The 19998-nt window shown below is 39.9% G+C and overlaps 1 protein-coding gene across 1 annotated transcript in view; it reads left to right on the plus strand.

The window, feature by feature from the left end:
- The window catches only part of angpt1 (angiopoietin 1), a 47314-nt gene that overhangs the window by 3891 nt on the left and 23425 nt on the right, over positions 1 to 19998 (plus strand). The window contains exons 2-4 of the mRNA XM_041054068.1: positions 15516 to 15671; positions 16320 to 16441; positions 17696 to 17928. Of these exons, the coding sequence (XP_040910002.1) occupies positions 15516 to 15671; positions 16320 to 16441; positions 17696 to 17928 (511 nt within the window). The remainder of the gene's footprint in view (positions 1 to 15515; positions 15672 to 16319; positions 16442 to 17695; positions 17929 to 19998) is intronic.

Genomic DNA, 19998 nt, shown 5'->3' on the forward strand with positions numbered 1-19998 from the left:
AGAGTATATGGACCCTGATAACATTCCTGACCAGTCAAAGGTTGCCTGTGTTTGTCCAAGGATTACTTCCCTGGTCTGGCTGCAAGGCGAGGAACCTCAGACAAGCTAGGCTCTGATCTTAAGAGAGAAACTGCAGCAGGGAACAAGCCACTTCATACATAAAAGAATAACTAAAATTACATTTACGTGTGTTTGCCAGACAAAAGTTAACAACTATGAGAGAAATCAATCAAAATCACTGGTCTTAAATTGTACCGTGAGAGAGAGCTTCTGAGACTAAAGCCAGTCTGCATCAGAACTGTCATTGCAGCTACGACCCATGCCCAGAGCCAGAAGACTGTTAGCTTAGCAGGTGCAACAATTTCCGGGAAGTTAATTCGCCCAACCAATAACAAGCATGAAATGGCACATGACACCTGGTTCAACCACAACTTATGATTTTTATGCTTTATTTTTTGTATGGATTCAATAAATTAGACATAAAATGTTAATTTGTGAGCTTTAGATGTGCTGGTGGTGGGTGAAATTCATTACCTCTGAAGCTGCGTGTTTCCCTTGTCTTAAGTCTTTGTGCCTCATATTTAAGGGACAGACATGACAGTGGTGTCAATCTTCTCTCTCCAACCATTCCTTTAAAAGGCTGTTAATAAAATCTTCAAGTGGATTCTGAAACTCACAGGTAGGGCTGCTTAGTGTCTGAAAATGTTCAATACTACCGATTCCATACTTGAGTTAATGCTACTAGCTACTTGCTACCAGCAAGTACAAAACCCTTTTTAAAAAGCCACACTTCATAATACGTTTATCTGAACACAAGCAGCTGTATTAGAGGTTATCCATCAGATCCAAAAAAGCATTGAGTTTTGGAACAAAGCTCTTCTCACAGGGAGCAAGTGGACTGGTGAACAGTTTGGTGTAAGTACCGGTTATTCTAGCTTCTGGGCTTTTGGTGGGCTGAAGGGTAATGAGGATCCATCTCTTGTTGGAAATATGAGAGTGAATGGGTTGTTTAAGAAAAAGAATAGGTTGTATTGAGTAAAAAGCAGATGAAGCACGCATCTCGTAGCACGGCCTGAGAATACCCTTTCTAGTCTTCTAATGTTTCAAGGACAATGAAAATTTGGCACAGACAGAAAGTCAGCTAGCCAAATTTTGTTTCTGTTCTTGGGAGTGAAAGTAATAGATCTTCTGGTTTCCCTCCTGGTGGAGACAGTAGAAAGTGGTTGAGAGCAGTGTTCCCTGAGAAGGTCAGCCTGTGCCAAACTAAGCTGCTGAACAAAGGGAGGGGGGAAAACTATCTTCAGTCTTATCCCTGTGAAATTCCCATCATTCTGCCTCTCGATGAACACGACTGTACTGCATAAACAGTGGTTTAAAAGGATATAGCAACATGTGGGCAGAGGTTTGTTTCCCTTCCATACTGAGAGTTCGTACGAAAAAGGGTGAATATGTTTCTCTACTTAATACTATGAGAGGGCCACACAGCATGCCCGGGGATCCAAGGAGAAACCTATCTATTTTAGAGGTGACTTCCTCTATGGGAGTTTATTTTCACTGATAATTTGGGCCAAAACTAACAATCAGATGATGCAGAGGGCTAGGAGATGCTCTGAGGAATAAAAAGCTCTCCCTTCCTGACCCCAAAACTTGTAAAAAGGAAACCATGGAAATTGCTGAAGGACATTACAATAACAGCTTCCAGAAAATCTGTTGGTTGCACTTGTGCTATGACTGAAAGGAAATAGAGCTTTCCTCATAGCATGTCTTGGGAATAGGGAAAAACATTAAGGCCATGCCACAGTATTTCCACATGGACAGGAGAATGGAGCCCAACATTGTTAATGTCAGTGATTTTCAGGAAAAGGGGCATTTAGTAGTTTTGTCATGCTCAATATGGCAAGCCACTTTCTTCTGAGACCCCCTGGTCTTTTCTTCCCCCTCGGAAATCATGTTCCAGTGCACCCAGTGGTGCTAAACTGCAAATGCTGCAAGTTTTGATACTGGGCAGACAGGTATTGCACACCTATGCCTCTATAAAGCTCAATGAATGAAGCAGTAAATTTCATAGTAATTTTGCTATGCATCTTGAATCTGTCCAGTTTACCTTATTGCAGCTATAAAGCAGGCATGTGGTTCCTTTTCCATCACTCATTTTAGTGAATCACTCTCTGGTGGGTACCTCATAGGGGATTTATTTTGTTTTAATTACAAGGTTCTACATTTGGCTTAACAAATGCAGGATTTATGGCATCCCCTCTGAAAACATTGTTGCTTCCTTGTAGCTTGGCACCCATTGATGCATCTGTAGGATAAATTGATCGTTTCCTCTGATATGTTTGTGTTTCCATACACCCCTGAGTATATTCACTCCAGTAATGGTGCTAATTTTTCTTCATTTGGTTGCCGGAGGTATTATGAATTGGAGTGATCTGCAGCATGTTGCTCAGGTATGGAAATGATCTGTTTAAACGAGCATTCAGTTTTTAGGCCATTTTTAAATACAAAACCGACACATTAGAACAGACACAGATCAACTCTAGAATTGATGTGGAGCTACCAGATGAATGAGAGTAGTGAAGGTTGAAAATGCCACTCTCCATTAAAATCAAAACAATGAGCTGAAAGACACTAAAATACTCATAATTAACTATTTGATCCTTTCTTAATATAAAAATATTGACTGTAGCAACTTTATGGAATCATTAATGTAAGTGCTTGACAATGTATTTTAAATGGAAGTGATATTTAGATGTTTTATTCCACTGTGGCATTTAAATATTTTCGTATAAAATGGCTGTAACAAGAGCGGAACTTTTTTTTTTTTTTTTTTTTTTTCAAAAGAATGAGTATAAATAATATTATTTTGGGCAGGCAAGTGGAAGCCATTAGTACTGAGTGTGTAAGTTATGGTCAGAAGAGTTGCCAAAAGCACAGGGTTCATGGCTGTATCTCTGCCACTGCTAAGGTTGAGTGATTACGAGCCAAATATGAGATAGTAATAGCTTAGATAGAGCAAAACATTAGACATTATGGTCAATCTGAGTGCACAGTTTGTGGGCAAGTAATGCGGTGTTCTCACAGCCTGCAGCAAATCACGACTGTGTTTGAACCTACTTCAGTCACAGAACCGGCTGTTATCTTTGTATCTTTTGTTTTATAATGACTCTTGATAAACAGAACATATGATAATATTACTCACTCGTATCTGTTTCTATTCGTTTTCCTTCAGACTTCAGGTTCATTTAGGTTGTGCTCTGTAAATCAGGGTTTGATGAAGGTCAAGGGAAGTGAACAAGTATGAAAAAACAAAACCACGTTTTAGAGTTTGAGCTGCTTGCAATGAATACCCCAGGACGTCTTACACAGTGTGAATTTACAACAATGTGTCAGTAACTTTTTTTTTTCTTTTTACTTCCTGGAAAAGATATGACTGAGAAACATGCATGTTTTGTATTGCTGATTCTGGCAAGGAGCAGGAGAAGGAAAAATTAGAATACACTAAGTTTAAATTCTCTCGCTAAATGCCTCATTTTATTTTCTTCCAGTTTTGAAGTTTATAGTAAGTTCTGTCAGGAATCCCCTTGTATCAGACAGTTATTCATCCCAAAGTTAATTCTGTTAAGTCTGTGAGGTGGGAAGAAAAATTCCTGAAGCCTCCCCACATGCTGCCTCTGAGGCCTGACTCTCTCTACAGCATCTCTTTGACTCTCCCCTACAGATGTTGCACTCTGAGTGGATTTCTTTGTCTGTCAACGCCGGGGAGCATTCCAGAGGTTCCAGAGGACAGAACCGTTTCACCTTCTTTTGGAGTTCAGCCCTGTGTATCGAGTGTTGCTATGATTTCAGATATAAGAAACAAAAGAATCACAACCAGATCCTTCACTGTAGGAAGATTAGGCCGTAGAATCTGTCAGAACTGTGGATGACTGGAAGCCAGTAAACGTGAAGAGAGAGAAAGGAGGAGATCGGGACAGAGTGCAAGATACTGGGTGAAAGATAAACAGTTTCACTCCCTCGCAGTGTGGGCTAGATAGATCCTCAAATGACTAATGGTTGACTCCATTGTTTTTGTTTTGTTCTTGTGGCGCTGGGATAGGAGCCACTTGTTCTTAAAGCCTTCGTCACTTTCAGGAATGACCTCACTTATTTGTTTAATCTTTATGTCCCTTGGTGTGGGTGAGAGGGGAAAGTTGCTGGGTGAATATCCTGTGATGCATTAACTTACAATTTCAGACCTACACAGACACAGCCTGGAGAGATGCAGAACAGCAGGCTGATTATAGTCTGTGTCTCTTTTCTGCGGGTGATTTGGGCATGTTAGGTCTGGTGCGACCCCTTCCTCAGCCTGCTCACAGACAGACAAAAAGATACAGACGCTCATGCACACAGATTTACACCCACAAACCTGCAAATATGTTTTGAAAACAGAAACGCACTCTTAACCCTGTCCAGAGCACTGTTTGCCTCGTCTGGGACCCGAGCCAGGCTTCTCACATTCCACACAACACCAGGGCTGGAGTTGGCACAGAGACTGTAGATGTGAAGGGGCGACGCAGTAAAGAGTAAAGGGTTAGCCCATGACATTTCTGTTCTGTTTTAAAAATAACACCCTCAAAATACAGTACAGTATCAGTCATAAAATCATTCACATTGTTGACCTTTCACCACATTTCTTTTCCTTTGGCCTTTTTAGCTTGTTTGACTTTTGATGACACCCCAGTCAGTGATGTCAGAGCAGGTGATTAACTGATGGGAAACACCTGTTGAACACTGTGTACGTGTAGCACACTTTGATGGATATTCAATCCAGGGAAACACTGATGCTTAATACTGATTTTGGTACCTAAACTCAGGATACTGGTGATAATGGTAATGTATTTACTTTTTTCAATTTAAAATGCTTTAAAATGGGTGAAATTGATCTTCAGGCCCCTTTGCTTCTGTTTTGGTCTCTACCCAGTCCTGAGGGAAATATCTGGCTCTATGTTCAACCAAACCAAACTATTTTTTTTCTGCCTGCCATTTGCTTCTGGAAAGGTGGCATGAAGTGAGTTTGTAGGAGCTTTGTTGCTGAAAACAGCAACCTGCAATGAGAGCGGTGAGAGTGAACCAGAACAGCAAAGTTGTGAGCCATAAAAACAAAAACGCTGATTGTGAAAAATGCTGAAATACTCCATAGAGCTGAGGGGAGCGGGGTGATAATTGTGAGTTTTGCTTTTGGTTTTGTCCACCATTCAGAGATGAAGCTATGTGTCCTAAGTATTGTATTTTTACAGATATTACTTCCCAAAAGTAAGAATGTGTCACAGTAATGGGCAGGCTAACTGAAATGTGCTGCCGTGCGGAGGCCTAACAGGAACTGCCCCAAAAATCTGTCCATGATCGAACAGATGGACGTGCTTTTTGGTCTGGTTTTCCAACTACAATACAAATGGTTACAAATGGTTCTTGATGTTTGTTTAAACTGACATGTTTGCAGCAGTTGTGAGATGGAGAGGGTAATCACCCAGAGGCCTGTGTGTGTGTGTGTGTGCTTCTGCATGTGTGAGCACACAGATGAATCTTTGTCACAGTCATTTCCAATTCTGCATATGTGTCGGTGCATGACATTGTTTGACGCTCACATGAGTCTGTGTTTGTCTGTGTTTGGATGAGACGACCTTCAGCTTAACTGATGGCCTGTAAAGGATCGAATGTGATCTTCCTTTTCTGGGCCCATACAGTCACAAGTTGAAGCTCAGACAGAGAAGCGGCCGTCAGATTTTGTCAGTATCTTTCAAACAGCACTTCTGTTGTGAGCGTAGATGTATACATCTTAGTGATGCATGATGTCCATGTTGTCGTCTGCACAGCACAAGCACATGAACAGTTAAGTCAAATCCTTCTTGAGCAAAGGAGTGAGTATGAGACAGCACTTTATCGCTGTTTACAGTGATGCACTTGAATCAGTTTTCGGGTATTTTGACAAAACAATCTCAACTCTACGGCTTTCTATCATATTGCATGACCTTCATTAGCAGATGGAGTTTGCTAAGTTGTAATGAAAGCGTAGATTTCCAATTTTTCCTGAGTCTCAAAAGTTCTCAAAAGTTGAGTTTTGAAGTTCATTCCTGATCTCACCTGAAGGTCCATTTAGTACCTGGACCTTTCAGCTTGGCCAAAGCTTACAAGATGGACTGCAGGCTGAGATTATGAGGCTGTTTGTGTTTCGTGTAGATTTGGCAAGACTAACAATCCAAGTGTGGCTGAAGCTGTGTAAATTTAGGTCGGTGGAAATTATGTCACATTCTAGGATGTTTTGCTTTGTCTTTAAATAATGATATCACTTCAGTTGCACAGATTTTTATCACTTGATCCATCCTCTGTTTTTGATCGTGTTTATAGAGACATCTTGTGCATTTCCCTTGGCTTTATTTGGCACTATTTCCCATCAGATATTAGCCATAATAAAAGTCTTCTTGATGAATTGTACCGTCAGAATGCCATGTTTGTCCCAACTAACTAAAGATTGATAACTTACAAGTATATTTATCCTGCAGTTTTTCTAGAAAGAGCTGCATCGCAGTGAGCAACAGACAATAAAGACACAGAAATATAAGCGTAATCAGTGTTTCCATCCATCTTTGGCCGAAGGTCAGACAGCAGCAAATGTTTCTAATGTTGCAGCATGGCAGGGATACAATAGTGGCTGTGGATGAGCTGCACATTATCATTAACAGCAGCATCTATTTTCCTCCTTTCCAACAGCTGTGATGAACCACAGGTCAGACTAAAGCAGTTCCATGTGGAGATGTTAGTCGAGCTACTGCACCTCGTCTTCCTGCTAATCTCTTTTTTTAAGATTTGAATTAGAATGTCGGTTCAGCATCGTTTAAGGGAAATTCTGTATGTAAACACACACCCTCCATTCTGCCTTACAGTACCAGCATCAGTACTTAAAAGTGCCTCGTGCAGCCACTGATGTGATTCATGGCTATGTGTGTGTAGCAAAAACTAGCAAAAACAACAGCGGGGGAAAAGTGAGTCATGTGTAACACAATCTGGATATGATGTGATAGCGTCAGTCCATCTTTGGTGACTGAAGCAAAGGAAAGAAGAGATTGTAGGAAAGAAGGGGGATAGCAAAACAGTGGGAGATAGAGAGAGATAAAGGGAGACAGAAAGAGAAAGTGAGAGAAAACTGTAACTGCTGTGGTTGGCATATACTGTGGTGATTGTAACCCTGGACAACTGCAGGGATGGTTTATAAACTATGGAGTCCTAGTTTAATGAGAGATGTGGGTTGTTAGGATGAAAGATAAACACGAATATGACGTTAAAGGAAACAACCCCTGTCATTAAATGCCCTTCCACTTTGATTAGAAGAGACATTCAGCTTGATAGGTAGCAGTGCTGGCACTCTAACTGGAACACTGCAGCCGTTTTTTCCCTGAAGTTTTGCAGAGCTGGGAGGTTTAACATGCATGCGTAGTAATGTTTCTGTCATGGTTGAGCTTAATCCAGAACATGTTGCTTAGCATCTATTTCTTCAACTTTTTGGCAGAGGGATCCCCTGCTGTGATGTTTAGAGGGTACGCAGGAATGCTATCTCAAATATTTTGGATGTAAATAACTCCCCCTGTGGGATGGTGGGTTCGGGGTATCTCTTTGTGCTTTGGTAAAAGGGGCAGACTGACATGGCCTGTAGGACTGACACACAAAAAAAGCCATCATTACACACATTCCTGCCTGTATGTGTCCCTGAGGAAAGATTCCCATGTTGGACAACTGCGTCACAGTCTCTACAGGCTGCCCCCCTGTTGGTACTCACTGTTTAAAACCTCTGGATGAATGACCAGGTCTGAGTTTGTTTGGTTGTTTGGTTTTCGTTGCGCATTCCCATGTCTTGGGTGAATGCAAGTACTTCCTCTCCCATACGGCCAGATACGCATAATTAATTGGAGTAATTTTTGGGGCCACTTTGACATTAGAGAGCAGGACTGAAACTGGAGGTTTTGTGAAAATATACATTCATGCATAAGCTCTGCTTCACTGTATTTGTTTTCATTTAACATGGAATGAAGCCATGTGACGTCTCTGATAGTGATCATCACATCTGCTCGAGGTATGAGTCAGATATGAAAGAAATATATAATATATATATATATATATATACACATAAAGAACAGTGTTGGAGCCAGTTTTTCAGGACAGGATTAAATTGGTCCATTAATACTTTTCTGGGGCCTTCTTGCTCCATCTTAGGGGTTCAATGAACATCCAGTGAATGATACAAATATATATATTAAAATATGATATTAAAATAATATAAGATCTGTATTTCTCTTAAAACCCAGCTATCTAAACCAGACTAATTTATTGTAGCTCCTATTTAGTGGTAATACTTTCTAATAAAAAACATAATGCAGGTTTACCAGAGAGTAGCCAATAGTTTGATTTTGTAATTTGGCTAGCTCACAAAATATGCATTGATACAGGCTATACAATCTTAAAATGTGAAGCTAACACATTTGATTTTGCTCTTGATCTTATTGGGGAGAGCTGGATGCCAGGATTATGTGGTTTGTCATAGTCGCAATGGTCCACTGGCACAGAATCTGCACGATACATTTTAATGCTTCTTTACATGCTGTTTTTGCTGGGATATAGTCAGAAAGGAGAACAAGACCTTTCTTTTCTAGACCAAAGTCAGAGAATTCATTTCTGAAATTAATTTTGATCGTAAAAACAAGCAACTGCTGTACCAATATCAACAGAAGTAAAGCAAATATTTCTGTTGGATGTGCTCATATCTGCTCCACAGTTCTAAAACTGAAGTTCAAGGTAAAACATTTTATCCATGTTTTTTATTTTTATTTATTTTTTTTATGACAAGAGAAAGTTAATTTGATGCTTTTCATAACAGAGTTGTCCAAAATGAATTTGTACACCTCGTTTGGCTTTCAAGATGAATTGGCTTTTATCTTACATATTACAGACATTCAGGGCTTTCTCCGATTCATCTTGCTCCGGGGCTCACAGTAAATTATGTGAGACATGTCTTGTAGACATAACACTGTCAGAGCTCTTGGTTTAAAAAGTCCTTTCAAGCTAACAGCTACATTCAGATTGAGTGATTTCTGGTAGCCATGGCACATTAGTCTTCACGTAAGAGAAAGCTAAAAGTGAACTTTGTGTCTGGGGGAAAAAGTGACGATAGTAACAGTAAAAGTATATTTCCATGATAATGTTTTGAAATATTTCACTTTTTTTCCCAACGGAAACTAAAAACGGCAACAGTACGTCCAGTCTCTTTTCATTTCAGATATCTGGCCTCATAAATAAAATTTTATATCTCAAATTTGACTCAGCTAGGGTTACATTTCTGCCAATTTGTGTTCCAAAAGCAGGATTTAGCATCAATATCTTAACATTATACTCAGTCTTTCTTGAATTCCAGCCTCTGTGGGTTTCTGTTGTTGTAACTTGAAATAAATTAGCCATATACAGAGCTCATTAGTCATTTGAAGGACTCAACACATTTAAAATCACATTTTCCACTCAGTTTTAACAAGTTTTGTGGTTTATTTGAATTCTTAACATTGAATAATGGTTTAGAAAGTTGTGTAGTTTACACATACCTTACAAAAAGGCTGGAAAATCAATTTAGCCAAAAACATTTGTCCTCTTGTTAGAAGTTCTGATTTGTTTTTCCAAAGAAACAATCAACCAGCCTTGAAAATGCTATCATTAGCCAAATATTCTCACTTTCATTTATTTTCTGCCCTGTTGACAAACCATTGTGACTGAAAACCTTTGAAGGATGGAAAATGGTGTGCTTTTTAACCTGCCAAATGATTTGGGGCGTCTCAAACTAAGCACCATGATTTACTCAGTGATTTATATAGAGGAATGGTTGGCTTGTTTTCTGGTTGTGTACACAATCCCCATTATGTCCTTGGAAATGTGCAACCGAAATGCAATCAACATCAACACAAACTTCTTGACAGAAAGACAAAGCGAGAAAAAAAGAGGGAAGAAAGATGCAAAGAAGGGGGAAAAAGAGCCTCAGAATGGCGGGTACTGGCAGTAGCAGGGCTGTTTTTCGGATGGCAGTCGATCTTTCTGGCTGAGGGTAGTCAAGGAATCAGCAATTCAGACAGAGAACCAGAGATGAGGCAGGGGCTGGACCACCCACCTCACTGCACACCTCTGCTCTGCTAAATATGATGAGAATTGATCGCTAACGGGACTGATCGCTAAGTTAAGCTCTCCAGTCTTGCATGGCACACAGTGGTAAAATACTGCACCACTGATGTGCTGTTAATTTATTTTTTTTTACATAACCTCATGAACAAATGTTACCTAGTTAGTTACGGGTGTAAAGTTTAGCCTTGGAAGTAATGCTCGGTTGCTCTAGTTAGCCAAACATGCTAATGATTGCAGCTTATGTTAGAGCTAATAATCACGTTGTTTAATCCATTCTTTACACCTTTCGCTCTTGTGTTTTTCATTTTGGAAAGGCTTGTGTCAAGAAGTGCAACACTTGACGGGTAAGGAGTGTCCTGTTATGGTAGCTATCATGTGATAGGAAAATCATTGCTTGCAAACCCCCTTTTCAGAGACCAGTATAAGATTTTTTTTTTTTTTTTTTTACCCGCTAAAACATGAGGGACATCTGTTTGTTTCTTATTTTTATGTTTTCGTCTGCCCTGTTGCTCAGTTTCTCTCAACTGACATTCTGTGAGAGGAAAAAAAATGTGGCAGCAATTGAGTAAACGCCTGGATATTGGCCACCGGGGTGAAGGTCACAGGGGTCAACTGTGAGTTCAGCCTGAGTTGTTACTCACCTAATCTTGGCAGAGTTTCAGACAGAGGGCCTTACAACAGTTTCAAGGTGGATTTAGAAAACAAGCCAGTGACTCATCAAGACGGCTTTCTGAGATACAGACTTTGCCTGTATAAATAGTATATAATGCTGGGGAGTGACAGTGCAGTGAGATAGGGTAACACCTCCTAAAGCCCTGTGTGAGTAAATTATAGCCCTAGGTTTCAAAGAGGGGGTGTCAAATTCACCTTTAATTGTCAGTTGGTGATAAGAAGCTGTAAGTGTATGTGCTGGCTTTGGTCCCAAGGTGGCCTGTGATACACCCGGAGGTGCTGATTTGGGGGGTGAGTAGTAGCCCCCATGCTCTTGTCCATTAAAGTGGTCTGAAATGGATCCAGGCCTGAGCGCAAGGGAAGCATCCCAGAAGCCAGACCTCCCCAGTAACACCATCACCATCACCTCCCCACACGCACAGAGCCAGAGATAAGCAGAGATGTGACAGAGCTCTCGCAGTAAGTGCTTTATACAGTCCAGGCCCACCGTTTTCTAACTCTCACAGTGTCTCTCAGGACTGTCACGGCTGCTGTTTAGAAAAAGATCAAGACCCCCTTTTGGAATGGAAGTTTCACTAAATGGGAAATGTCAGAAAAGTGGTAAACATTTGCTCTAATCTGTAACAATGATAGCAGGGAGTACCATCTTGAGGGATTATCCTGTTCTTGGCTCTCAAGCAATGGGAATTAAGAAGCTACACCATGATAATTTACTAAATATGTATGGGGATGTCAGCTGATGGATTTTGTGCCTTTTTGCCTGTGATGCTTTCCATGAAAATGCACACATGCAGTGCGGTTCATTCAGTAACCTAAACACCTGTCCCTCAGTATGATGAACAGTCCATTTGCTCCTAAAATCTGCATCCTGTGACATGCTTAATGTTGTGCAGCTTGCCATTTATGTCCTAGACTGCCCAAAGGAGCTTGTTTAGTGAGTAACAGTGAGTCGTACCTCATAAACTGTTTAAATGGACCAGTCTGTACATGTTACATTGTAGGGGTGCAGTGAAAGTACTAATGGGACTCCATAGCTGGGATGTCAGGCAGCATCATTAGTAGAGTCACAGGCAGTCCTCATGAAGCCAGCCTGTGCCAAAAACACCACCTTGAAATCTTTATAACACCGTATAAAGTAGCACTGAGGGAAACATAAACTTGTGTTTATGTGACTCTCACTTAGCAAACAATGATTTTGTGAAACCATGGACTAGATGTAGTAGTTTCTGAAACCAGAAGTTATTTTTATTTTACCGTCAGGAATGTGTCTTATAAATCAGAACAAACCAGATTTATTTTTATTTTGAATAACGCACTGCTTTGAAAGTTAAATATTCACACACACACACATAAATGACAAAAGTTTTAAATCTTCAACTTGAAACTTTTAAACGTAACTTCTGAAGAAATAACACATTCTTTCTTTTACAACTGAAAAATTGAATTCAGAGCCAATACAACACACACCCTCCTCAGTACACACAGTAGTTATGACCACTGGCTCATGGTAATCTCACTTAACACTAAACATTTCTGTAGAAGAGACATTACTGAGTCAGTTTACTGGCTTCAGGTAGGTAGTAGATATTTGGGGCAAAACTCATAGTCTCACTTTAAAGATGTAGTTTGAAGATAATATGACCCCTTTATGTCTGAAACCCAATTTTGAGTTTACTACATTAACATTATTTTGGATATCCCTCATACTTTGAGGGTAACATGTGAACTCATGGTGACCTACATTTTTTTTAGTTTAACCTTGAGTTGGTGGGCTCCATGTAGAAGCTTACCAAACCGTAAAGCCTTTAAGCCAAGTTTACTGGTCTGAAACCTGTTTCTTGTCAAATTCCTAGTCATTAGAAGAGTATCAGACGACAGTACCGCATGTCGATTCGTTGGCATTTTGACTCTATTCCTTGATGAAAAAGGATAGAACAGAGCACCATAAATTGAAAATTAATTGGTTCAGGTTTGAGGTTAACTAAAAATTTTTGAGTTACAATATATTCTAGAGAGAATCAGTTGCTGGCATAAGAAGCATACTTCTTAGTACAAAATAAAGCACTACAGCCTCTGCATTCTCATTATGAATTCATGTTTATTTCACCATCCCAATCCCATTCCCAAATGACACAAATTTGCATTTCTGTTCTGGCAGTGAAACGTGAGTATTTGCCTTCATCGCTGACAATAGCTTCTATTGGTAGCTACTGACTGGAAAAGCACAGCATTTAAGGAGTCGAGGTTAGAAACCATCTAAATAACCCAACACCCACATAGACCTATTTTATGGCTTCCCAAGTAGTGATTTTACATGATTGGGCGTGTTTGTGTAATCTTGTTTCTCCTTGGTACTTTCCGTTTATGACCCCCACCAGATCCAGCCATGAGTCAGCCACATTCCCTAAGAGACAAACCATGAAGCGATCCGTGAGCGCAAGTTTGCCTCAGCCATCTGTCCCTTCAATACCTTTTCTCCCAAGGTGGCTTCCACTGTGCAAAGCCTATTAACTTTCTCAAACAGTGGACACAATAACCTCAGCAGATGAGTAAACTGCAGCACAAAGCTGCTAGTGTAAGATGTACAAAGCAGTGAGACTTGCATAAAGGCTTTGAGCTTAGGTCTAAAAGAATGTAAAAACAACCTGCACCATCCACAGATTTCTGATATTTTACATTTCTAGAAGGACTGAAAACCATTTCCAAACACAGTCATATTCTATGGTTCATTATCAGGCAGAGCAATCCATCATTACTTGAGCTTTGAGGAGTCCAGACTCCTTGTTTTCTTTCCAATTCCTGGGGGCAGAGCATTGGAGGTTATGTGGAAAGTGACACTTATGTAGTTCACAGTTAGGGGAAGCTGTATTATGTCTGAAATCTGGCCTGAAAAAAAAAAAAGTACATTTAACTTTAATATTGTTGCCAAGAAAGGATATTGCATGAAAAGTTAATTCAACTTGGCAGACCTGAAACTGGCTGTTTCAGCTGAAAAGCAAAGAGATCCATCTCTGTTCTGTTTTAATGTGTCAGTCTCGGATTGATTAAGGTGTTCAGGATCAAATTCACTAATTCAGTTATTTGTATAAGCAGATACAAGACTATTCTTTTTCTGCAAATGAATGAATAATATACATATCTACATATAAAATTATCAAGATTTTATTGTGCCAAAAGATGCTTATACTGTAAATATTAATTAACATGTTTTTTGGCATTGTGTCTGCTCAGTTTTGGAAGCAAGTTGAAACTCCTTCAAGTTCATTTGTTTGTTCATTCTCTTAAAATTTTTTTTATTTTTTTTTTTCTTAAATTTTTGTCACTTGCTATATAGTGTTCATGTCCTTTACTCCTTAACTCAGTCATAAAATCGGTCATGTACAACAGCCTTGATGAACACTTCTGATTTCCAGTTCACCTGCACTTACGATAGAACCCCCATAACAATAATGTTACCCTGGGTAACAACAGTGTGAATCCTCATAAATGTATACCACCTCGGGCTTCTGCAGACCCTGTATGCCACAAGTAGGCCATCTTTACAGCATACACAGTAGCATACACACCCAAAATAACCCCAACCTAAAAAAAAATAAATCACCTAGTTTGCCTACTCCAATTTGTTCAGAAGAAATATAGGGTCATATTGAAATAAATTACAGGCAATTAATAAAACATTACGTGTTCCTTTACTTAATATCTTGTACCCTTTAATGTACTGATACACTGTTCAAAAACTGCAAATTGGGAAGAATTATGGTTTGTGTAGCCCACAGCTGCAGAATGTGAACTGTTGCTAAGGACACCAACACATGTGATGTTGTTCTGTTTGACACTGATTTGTTTTGGCTGATATGTTCTTAAAAAATGGCTGTTACAGCCCATTGATGAGCCAGCGCAAAAGCAAAACTGTGAAAACATCTTTTTTAGATCAAGTGGTTGAGAATCTCCCCACTGGTCGATTATTGAATCATCTCAGTGTGTGTTTGCACTGCAAGCCACCAGATGAACAAGAGGACACCTAAAATCTAATCAAGTTATGTTTACTGTATTTGCAAAACAAAAGGATGTTTGTAGCCATACAAAAGCCCCTCTGTTTCTAATAAGTTATCATTTAGGCGACAAAATGATGTAAAAACACAGTGAGACACAAAAAAACAAAGCACAAGACTGTAAAGAGGGAGGACAGTGACATAAAGAATCTAAACACACTGCGCAGATGGTCCATATAATTAATCCATATGAAGAATCTTGTCCAGCCTCAACTTTTATCTCCATATTGTCATTTGTTTGCGTTTGGAGATAAGGATGAAAGAGTTCTTTCCAGACGAGCTTCAGTGACTATCTGTTCATCTCTGCCTCTTCCATCCCGAGCTAACCACCTACATCTGGCTGTGTCTGTAGTGACTAAACCCATTTTTCACTTGAGTGCCACTCAAATGATGGAAAACTCATGGTTGTTTGTGCATTTTTTCTTATGTATGTAAGAAATCTTTTCTATTTAGGCAGCCTTAGGAATGTTGATTTTAAAAAGTAGTTAAAGAATTTTGGATTGCAGTACATTTTATGGTGTCCTTTAAACCTGCTCGACTGGACTCTTGACATGAATCTAAACTATTCTCTACAATTTTATTTTTTATTTTTTTGGGGTACAGATTGAAAACTACATTAAAGAGAGCATGAAGACAGAGATGGCTCAACTGCAGCAGAGTGCCGTGCACAACCACACGGCAGCCATGTTGGAAATGGGCACCAACCTCCTCTCTCAGACAGCTGAACAGACACGCAAGCTGACGGATGTTGAGACACAGGTAACAGCTTAATAAATACACTCATGATGCCCTCAAACACACACACACACACACACAAATAAACGTAGTTGTGTTCCACTCTATTCTCTCTCTTTTTCTCATGCACACACAATGCTCCATTAATCCAGCCATTCCATATTCAACTGCCCCAAAAAGGATACAGAGAACTGGCCAAAGTCAATAGGGATGCTATATAAATGCCTATTCCTTCTTTGAGTTATTTGGCTCAGATTCCTTTAAGTGTTTATATGGAGGAGTTTAAGGAGGAGGTGATGGAAAGTTGTGAAGTTAGCGGTCAGTAATTTTTGCTAAAGTACTAAAAAGATAACTGTTTGCAAAGTTTAAAAAAAAGATAATCATAGCAGAGATTAATATCTCCTAAGTATTACCATGTGTTGGGTGAACACTTGACAAAATGAAAACAAAGTTGATGGTTTATATGCGCCTCACGTGTGCAGTGTGTTTTTTTCCTCCTGTGTCTAAAAAGCCTTAAATACAGCCCTGTGTTTTTGGTTTCTCTTCAGGGTTTGGTGCAGATGTGCATTATGTTAGCTAGTGTTACTGCAGTTGACGTAGTATGTATCAAGAAATCATATCATCTTTACTATTTTTGTATTCTTTTCATCTGTGTGTTTCTGTTCATGGTAGGTCCTAAATCAGACGTCCAGGCTTGAGATCCAGCTGCTGGAAAATTCTCTTTCCACTAACAAGTTGGAGAAACAGTTAATGGTCCAGACCAATGAGATCAGCAAACTGCATGACAAGAACAGGTAAACAGACAACACTTCAAGCAAACAAAACCCACACATGCTGGCTACAATCCGTACTACAGCAAACTGGACAAAGATATTCTGGAGGGAATAAAGTTGATCCATCGATAGACGAGGTATCATCTTCATTTCTGTGCAATAAACGGTTTTCACTCTGACTACTGCTGTCCTCTGTGGGATTGTGTAAACGAAATCAAAAGCTTGCTACCAGCTCTCACTGACTACCACATAGTTTGTCCATTTTCCAAAACAATTTTCAGTTGTATAAACAGCTGCATGATATAAGCTTGTATTCTTTGTGATGTTCAGTAAATCAGTTTCCAATCCATGAGGCCATGCTTTCCAAGTTGGACCGCTGTGCATTTGTTGCAAAATCAAGGAGTTAAAATGTGGCTTTTATTTTCATGTCCCCAGAGCTGATTCTTCATAGTGATTGGTCCTATGGGATTGTTATAGATGATCTAGTGTTTAAAAGGGTTTGGTCCACATTTCTCGTTGCAGTATCCATAGAGACTCACAATCACTTTGGAAAAAAGAAAATAGAACACCATTTGAAAGCACAGTCTCTGGTGATTCTGATTTTTTTTTCTTAAAGTTTATGCAGATGGATTTCTGAGGGCAATTTCCCTAAGCTTGAGCAATTATGACATTATTCCATCTTGTACGTGTCATCTTTTCTTTTTCCTTTACAAAATCTCTAATCGGGGGAAAGATATGATTAGTTAAGGAATTTGATGTCAGCCTATATCATCTTTCAGGCTTTAGATTGTATAATGGTAAAGCTCAGACACCGTAAGGGCTTATTCATTTACCTCAGATGATTCTGTTAAGTGCATGATGAAGGGTATGTTTATACTAAGCGGGGAACACATAGCAACCAAACCTACAGACATCAGTATTGGTATTTCTGTCTCATGGAAAGTTCCTGAATTTGTGTTCCCATATCAGTAACTGGAAAGGGGTGTATATCAAAACATCTTGATGGTAACTACTCAGTGTCCATCAGAAAGAACTTTAAGTCGCCTTACCCTAATCATGATGGCTACATAAAAAATGAAACAGATACACATTACATAATTGGAAAATGATTGGTAATATCATAACAAAAATCGCAAAACAATATTAAATCCATTTAAATCCTGTGAAAGCAAATTTCATTTCAGCGGATTTGGATGCCCTGCAGGATCATAATAATTAACGACTTCTCTGTCTTCCATAACAAACTTTTCTTGACCTTTTTTTCCTTTCCTCTAGCCTCCTGGAAGAGAAGATGTTAGAGATGGAGATGCGACACCGTGAAGAGCTGGAGACGCTGAAGCAGGAGAAGGGAAGTCTCCAGACCCTGGTGGGGAGGCAGAGCGGGGTTATCAGGGAGTTAGAAGCCCAGCTGAGCCGAACCACGGGAAACAGCACGGCCCTGCAGAGACAGCAGCAGGAGATGATGGATACCGTCCACAACCTGCTCAACCTCTGCTCTAAAGATGGAGGTGAGCTAACTCAAATTAAAGTCCTACATCTCAAGATCTTTGGAATTTTTTCAGTTGTCCAGAGTGTAACTATGGTGTTATTCAATAGAGATTTTGGCAGTTGTATGGTGCTAAAGATGAAGGTGAGGAAAGTCATAACATATTAGAAGTGTATGTGTTGTAACCCAGTGGTGAAGTCTGATAGCCCTGCAAAGCCACTGAAAATGGATCCAGCAGCACAAAGCTGGAACAATCAGTGAAATACCATGAATGGTTTAATGGAATGAAGTTTAACTAAGAACCAGGAAATCAATGAGCAATGATTTACCTATTGGAAGGCCAACTTCTCACCTAAAAGTTATTCCATGTTCGATTACGGTGGTTAGTTAATGCCAGTGATGCCAAAATGGCAGCTATATTTTTAGCCAAGGTGGTAGCATAGCTCTTTGGATTGTCTGGTCCAATGGCTGTAGTTCCTGTGATTTTCCCTGAATCAAAATCACTGATGTCCAACATGTACTGGCTTGGTTCGTCCAGGAGAAGGAAGGTTTATATTTATGTTTCAGTGGAGGAGAGCAATTGTCAGTCATCTGTCAGTTGGTTCTAGACAGATCCAAATTTTGTTCACCCCCTGCTAGCGATAACTCCAATCCAAGAAAAATGCCTTATTGACCCTTGCCAGACCACAATGTGCAAAGGAAAGTTAGTGGATTGGTTGTGTGAGGCTTGAACTATGAGGCAGCACTCAACTTGTTTTGAAGTACTTACTTCCTCTGGTTAGATATTACAGCAACTAAATCTTTGATTCTGTGACCTTCATGAAATTATCATGATACCAGTTCTATAAACTTTACCCCATACTGAGAGACGCAGAGATGCACCGGCTGTTAAATTCTGCATCATTGAGAGCAGCATGAAGAAAGAAACATTGCACTTATCGTAACCTTCTGTGCTCCTGTTAAAGAGGCGTGGTGCCTCTCATAAAGCAGCGTGGTGCTCTTTCCTTGCAACAATATATTTTCACGCTTTAATTTTATAAAACGGTGCACACAGCTTCGCTAAAACGTAAACTTGATCTCTGGTTATGAAGTAATAGACTTATTTTTATTCCTCTGAGTCTCTCCCTTCTGTTAATCAGAGGCTAGGGATTTCCCTTTTGGCTCAGCGTTTGACCCGGCAGCAATGCAACCTTTCTTGTTCGGTCAAACGCAGTGAACTCATTTACCCCTATCTCAGCCGTTTAAACACGAAACCCACTTGATCCTAACATTGGCCTTAAATCCCATTGGTCACAGGAGATTTGACATGAATGTCTGTGTTGGGGGATTGGTTGCAAACTCGTTTCCATTTGTGAATTTCCTGCAGAGACGACTTGAGACCCCACATTGTTTCTTGAGGTTTCCCATCAGACAGGAAACAACAAGGGCATGAGGGGATGTAGAAGTCATGAGTGGATAACTGCTGCACATGATTAACACATGCTTTGTATTTATCATGCTGCTTCCTTTTGTAATTTTAATGTTCCATGCAATAAATGTCACGGTTGGCCTTTAGTCGCACTCCAACTGTTTAGTCTGGATTTGTGTATGTTACATTTAATTACCAAAGGTCTTTTGAGATTAACTTGGGCTGATTGGTCCTTGTGTATCATCTCAACATTCTTCATGTTGAGATTCAAGCTTGTCATTGTTCCGCATGTTTAGGTCTTTATTTGCAATCAGGTTTGATTTAATTCACCGTAAATTATATTTTTGTAGCCTTTTATTGCACCGCCATGTCTGTCACTTTTAGTGTCAGTAAGATGAGTAGAACAGGCTACCTCAGCCCATTTCCCTGTCCATAATTGGTGGCTGCCTTAACGAGAGGCGATAGAAATGCGAAGTGGCCGCTGCTGCTCTGTGGTTGGTCCTTTCCTGTTCCATGGTTGTGTTGAAGGTTGAGGCAGGCGTGCAGGTCAGAGGTCTCCCCTTTCTTCACCCGAGCTCGAATAAGTCAAACTGTAATAGCCCCTGGGGGAAGCCTTGTCCAAAGGAGGTGAAGGAGTAGGTAGATCTCACTGATCATCTGACGCACTGCCCCTGTTTTTCTGCA

Source organism: Toxotes jaculatrix, chromosome 13 (assembly GCF_017976425.1).
Source record: "Toxotes jaculatrix isolate fToxJac2 chromosome 13, fToxJac2.pri, whole genome shotgun sequence".
Taxonomy (NCBI): domain Eukaryota; kingdom Metazoa; phylum Chordata; class Actinopteri; family Toxotidae; genus Toxotes; species Toxotes jaculatrix.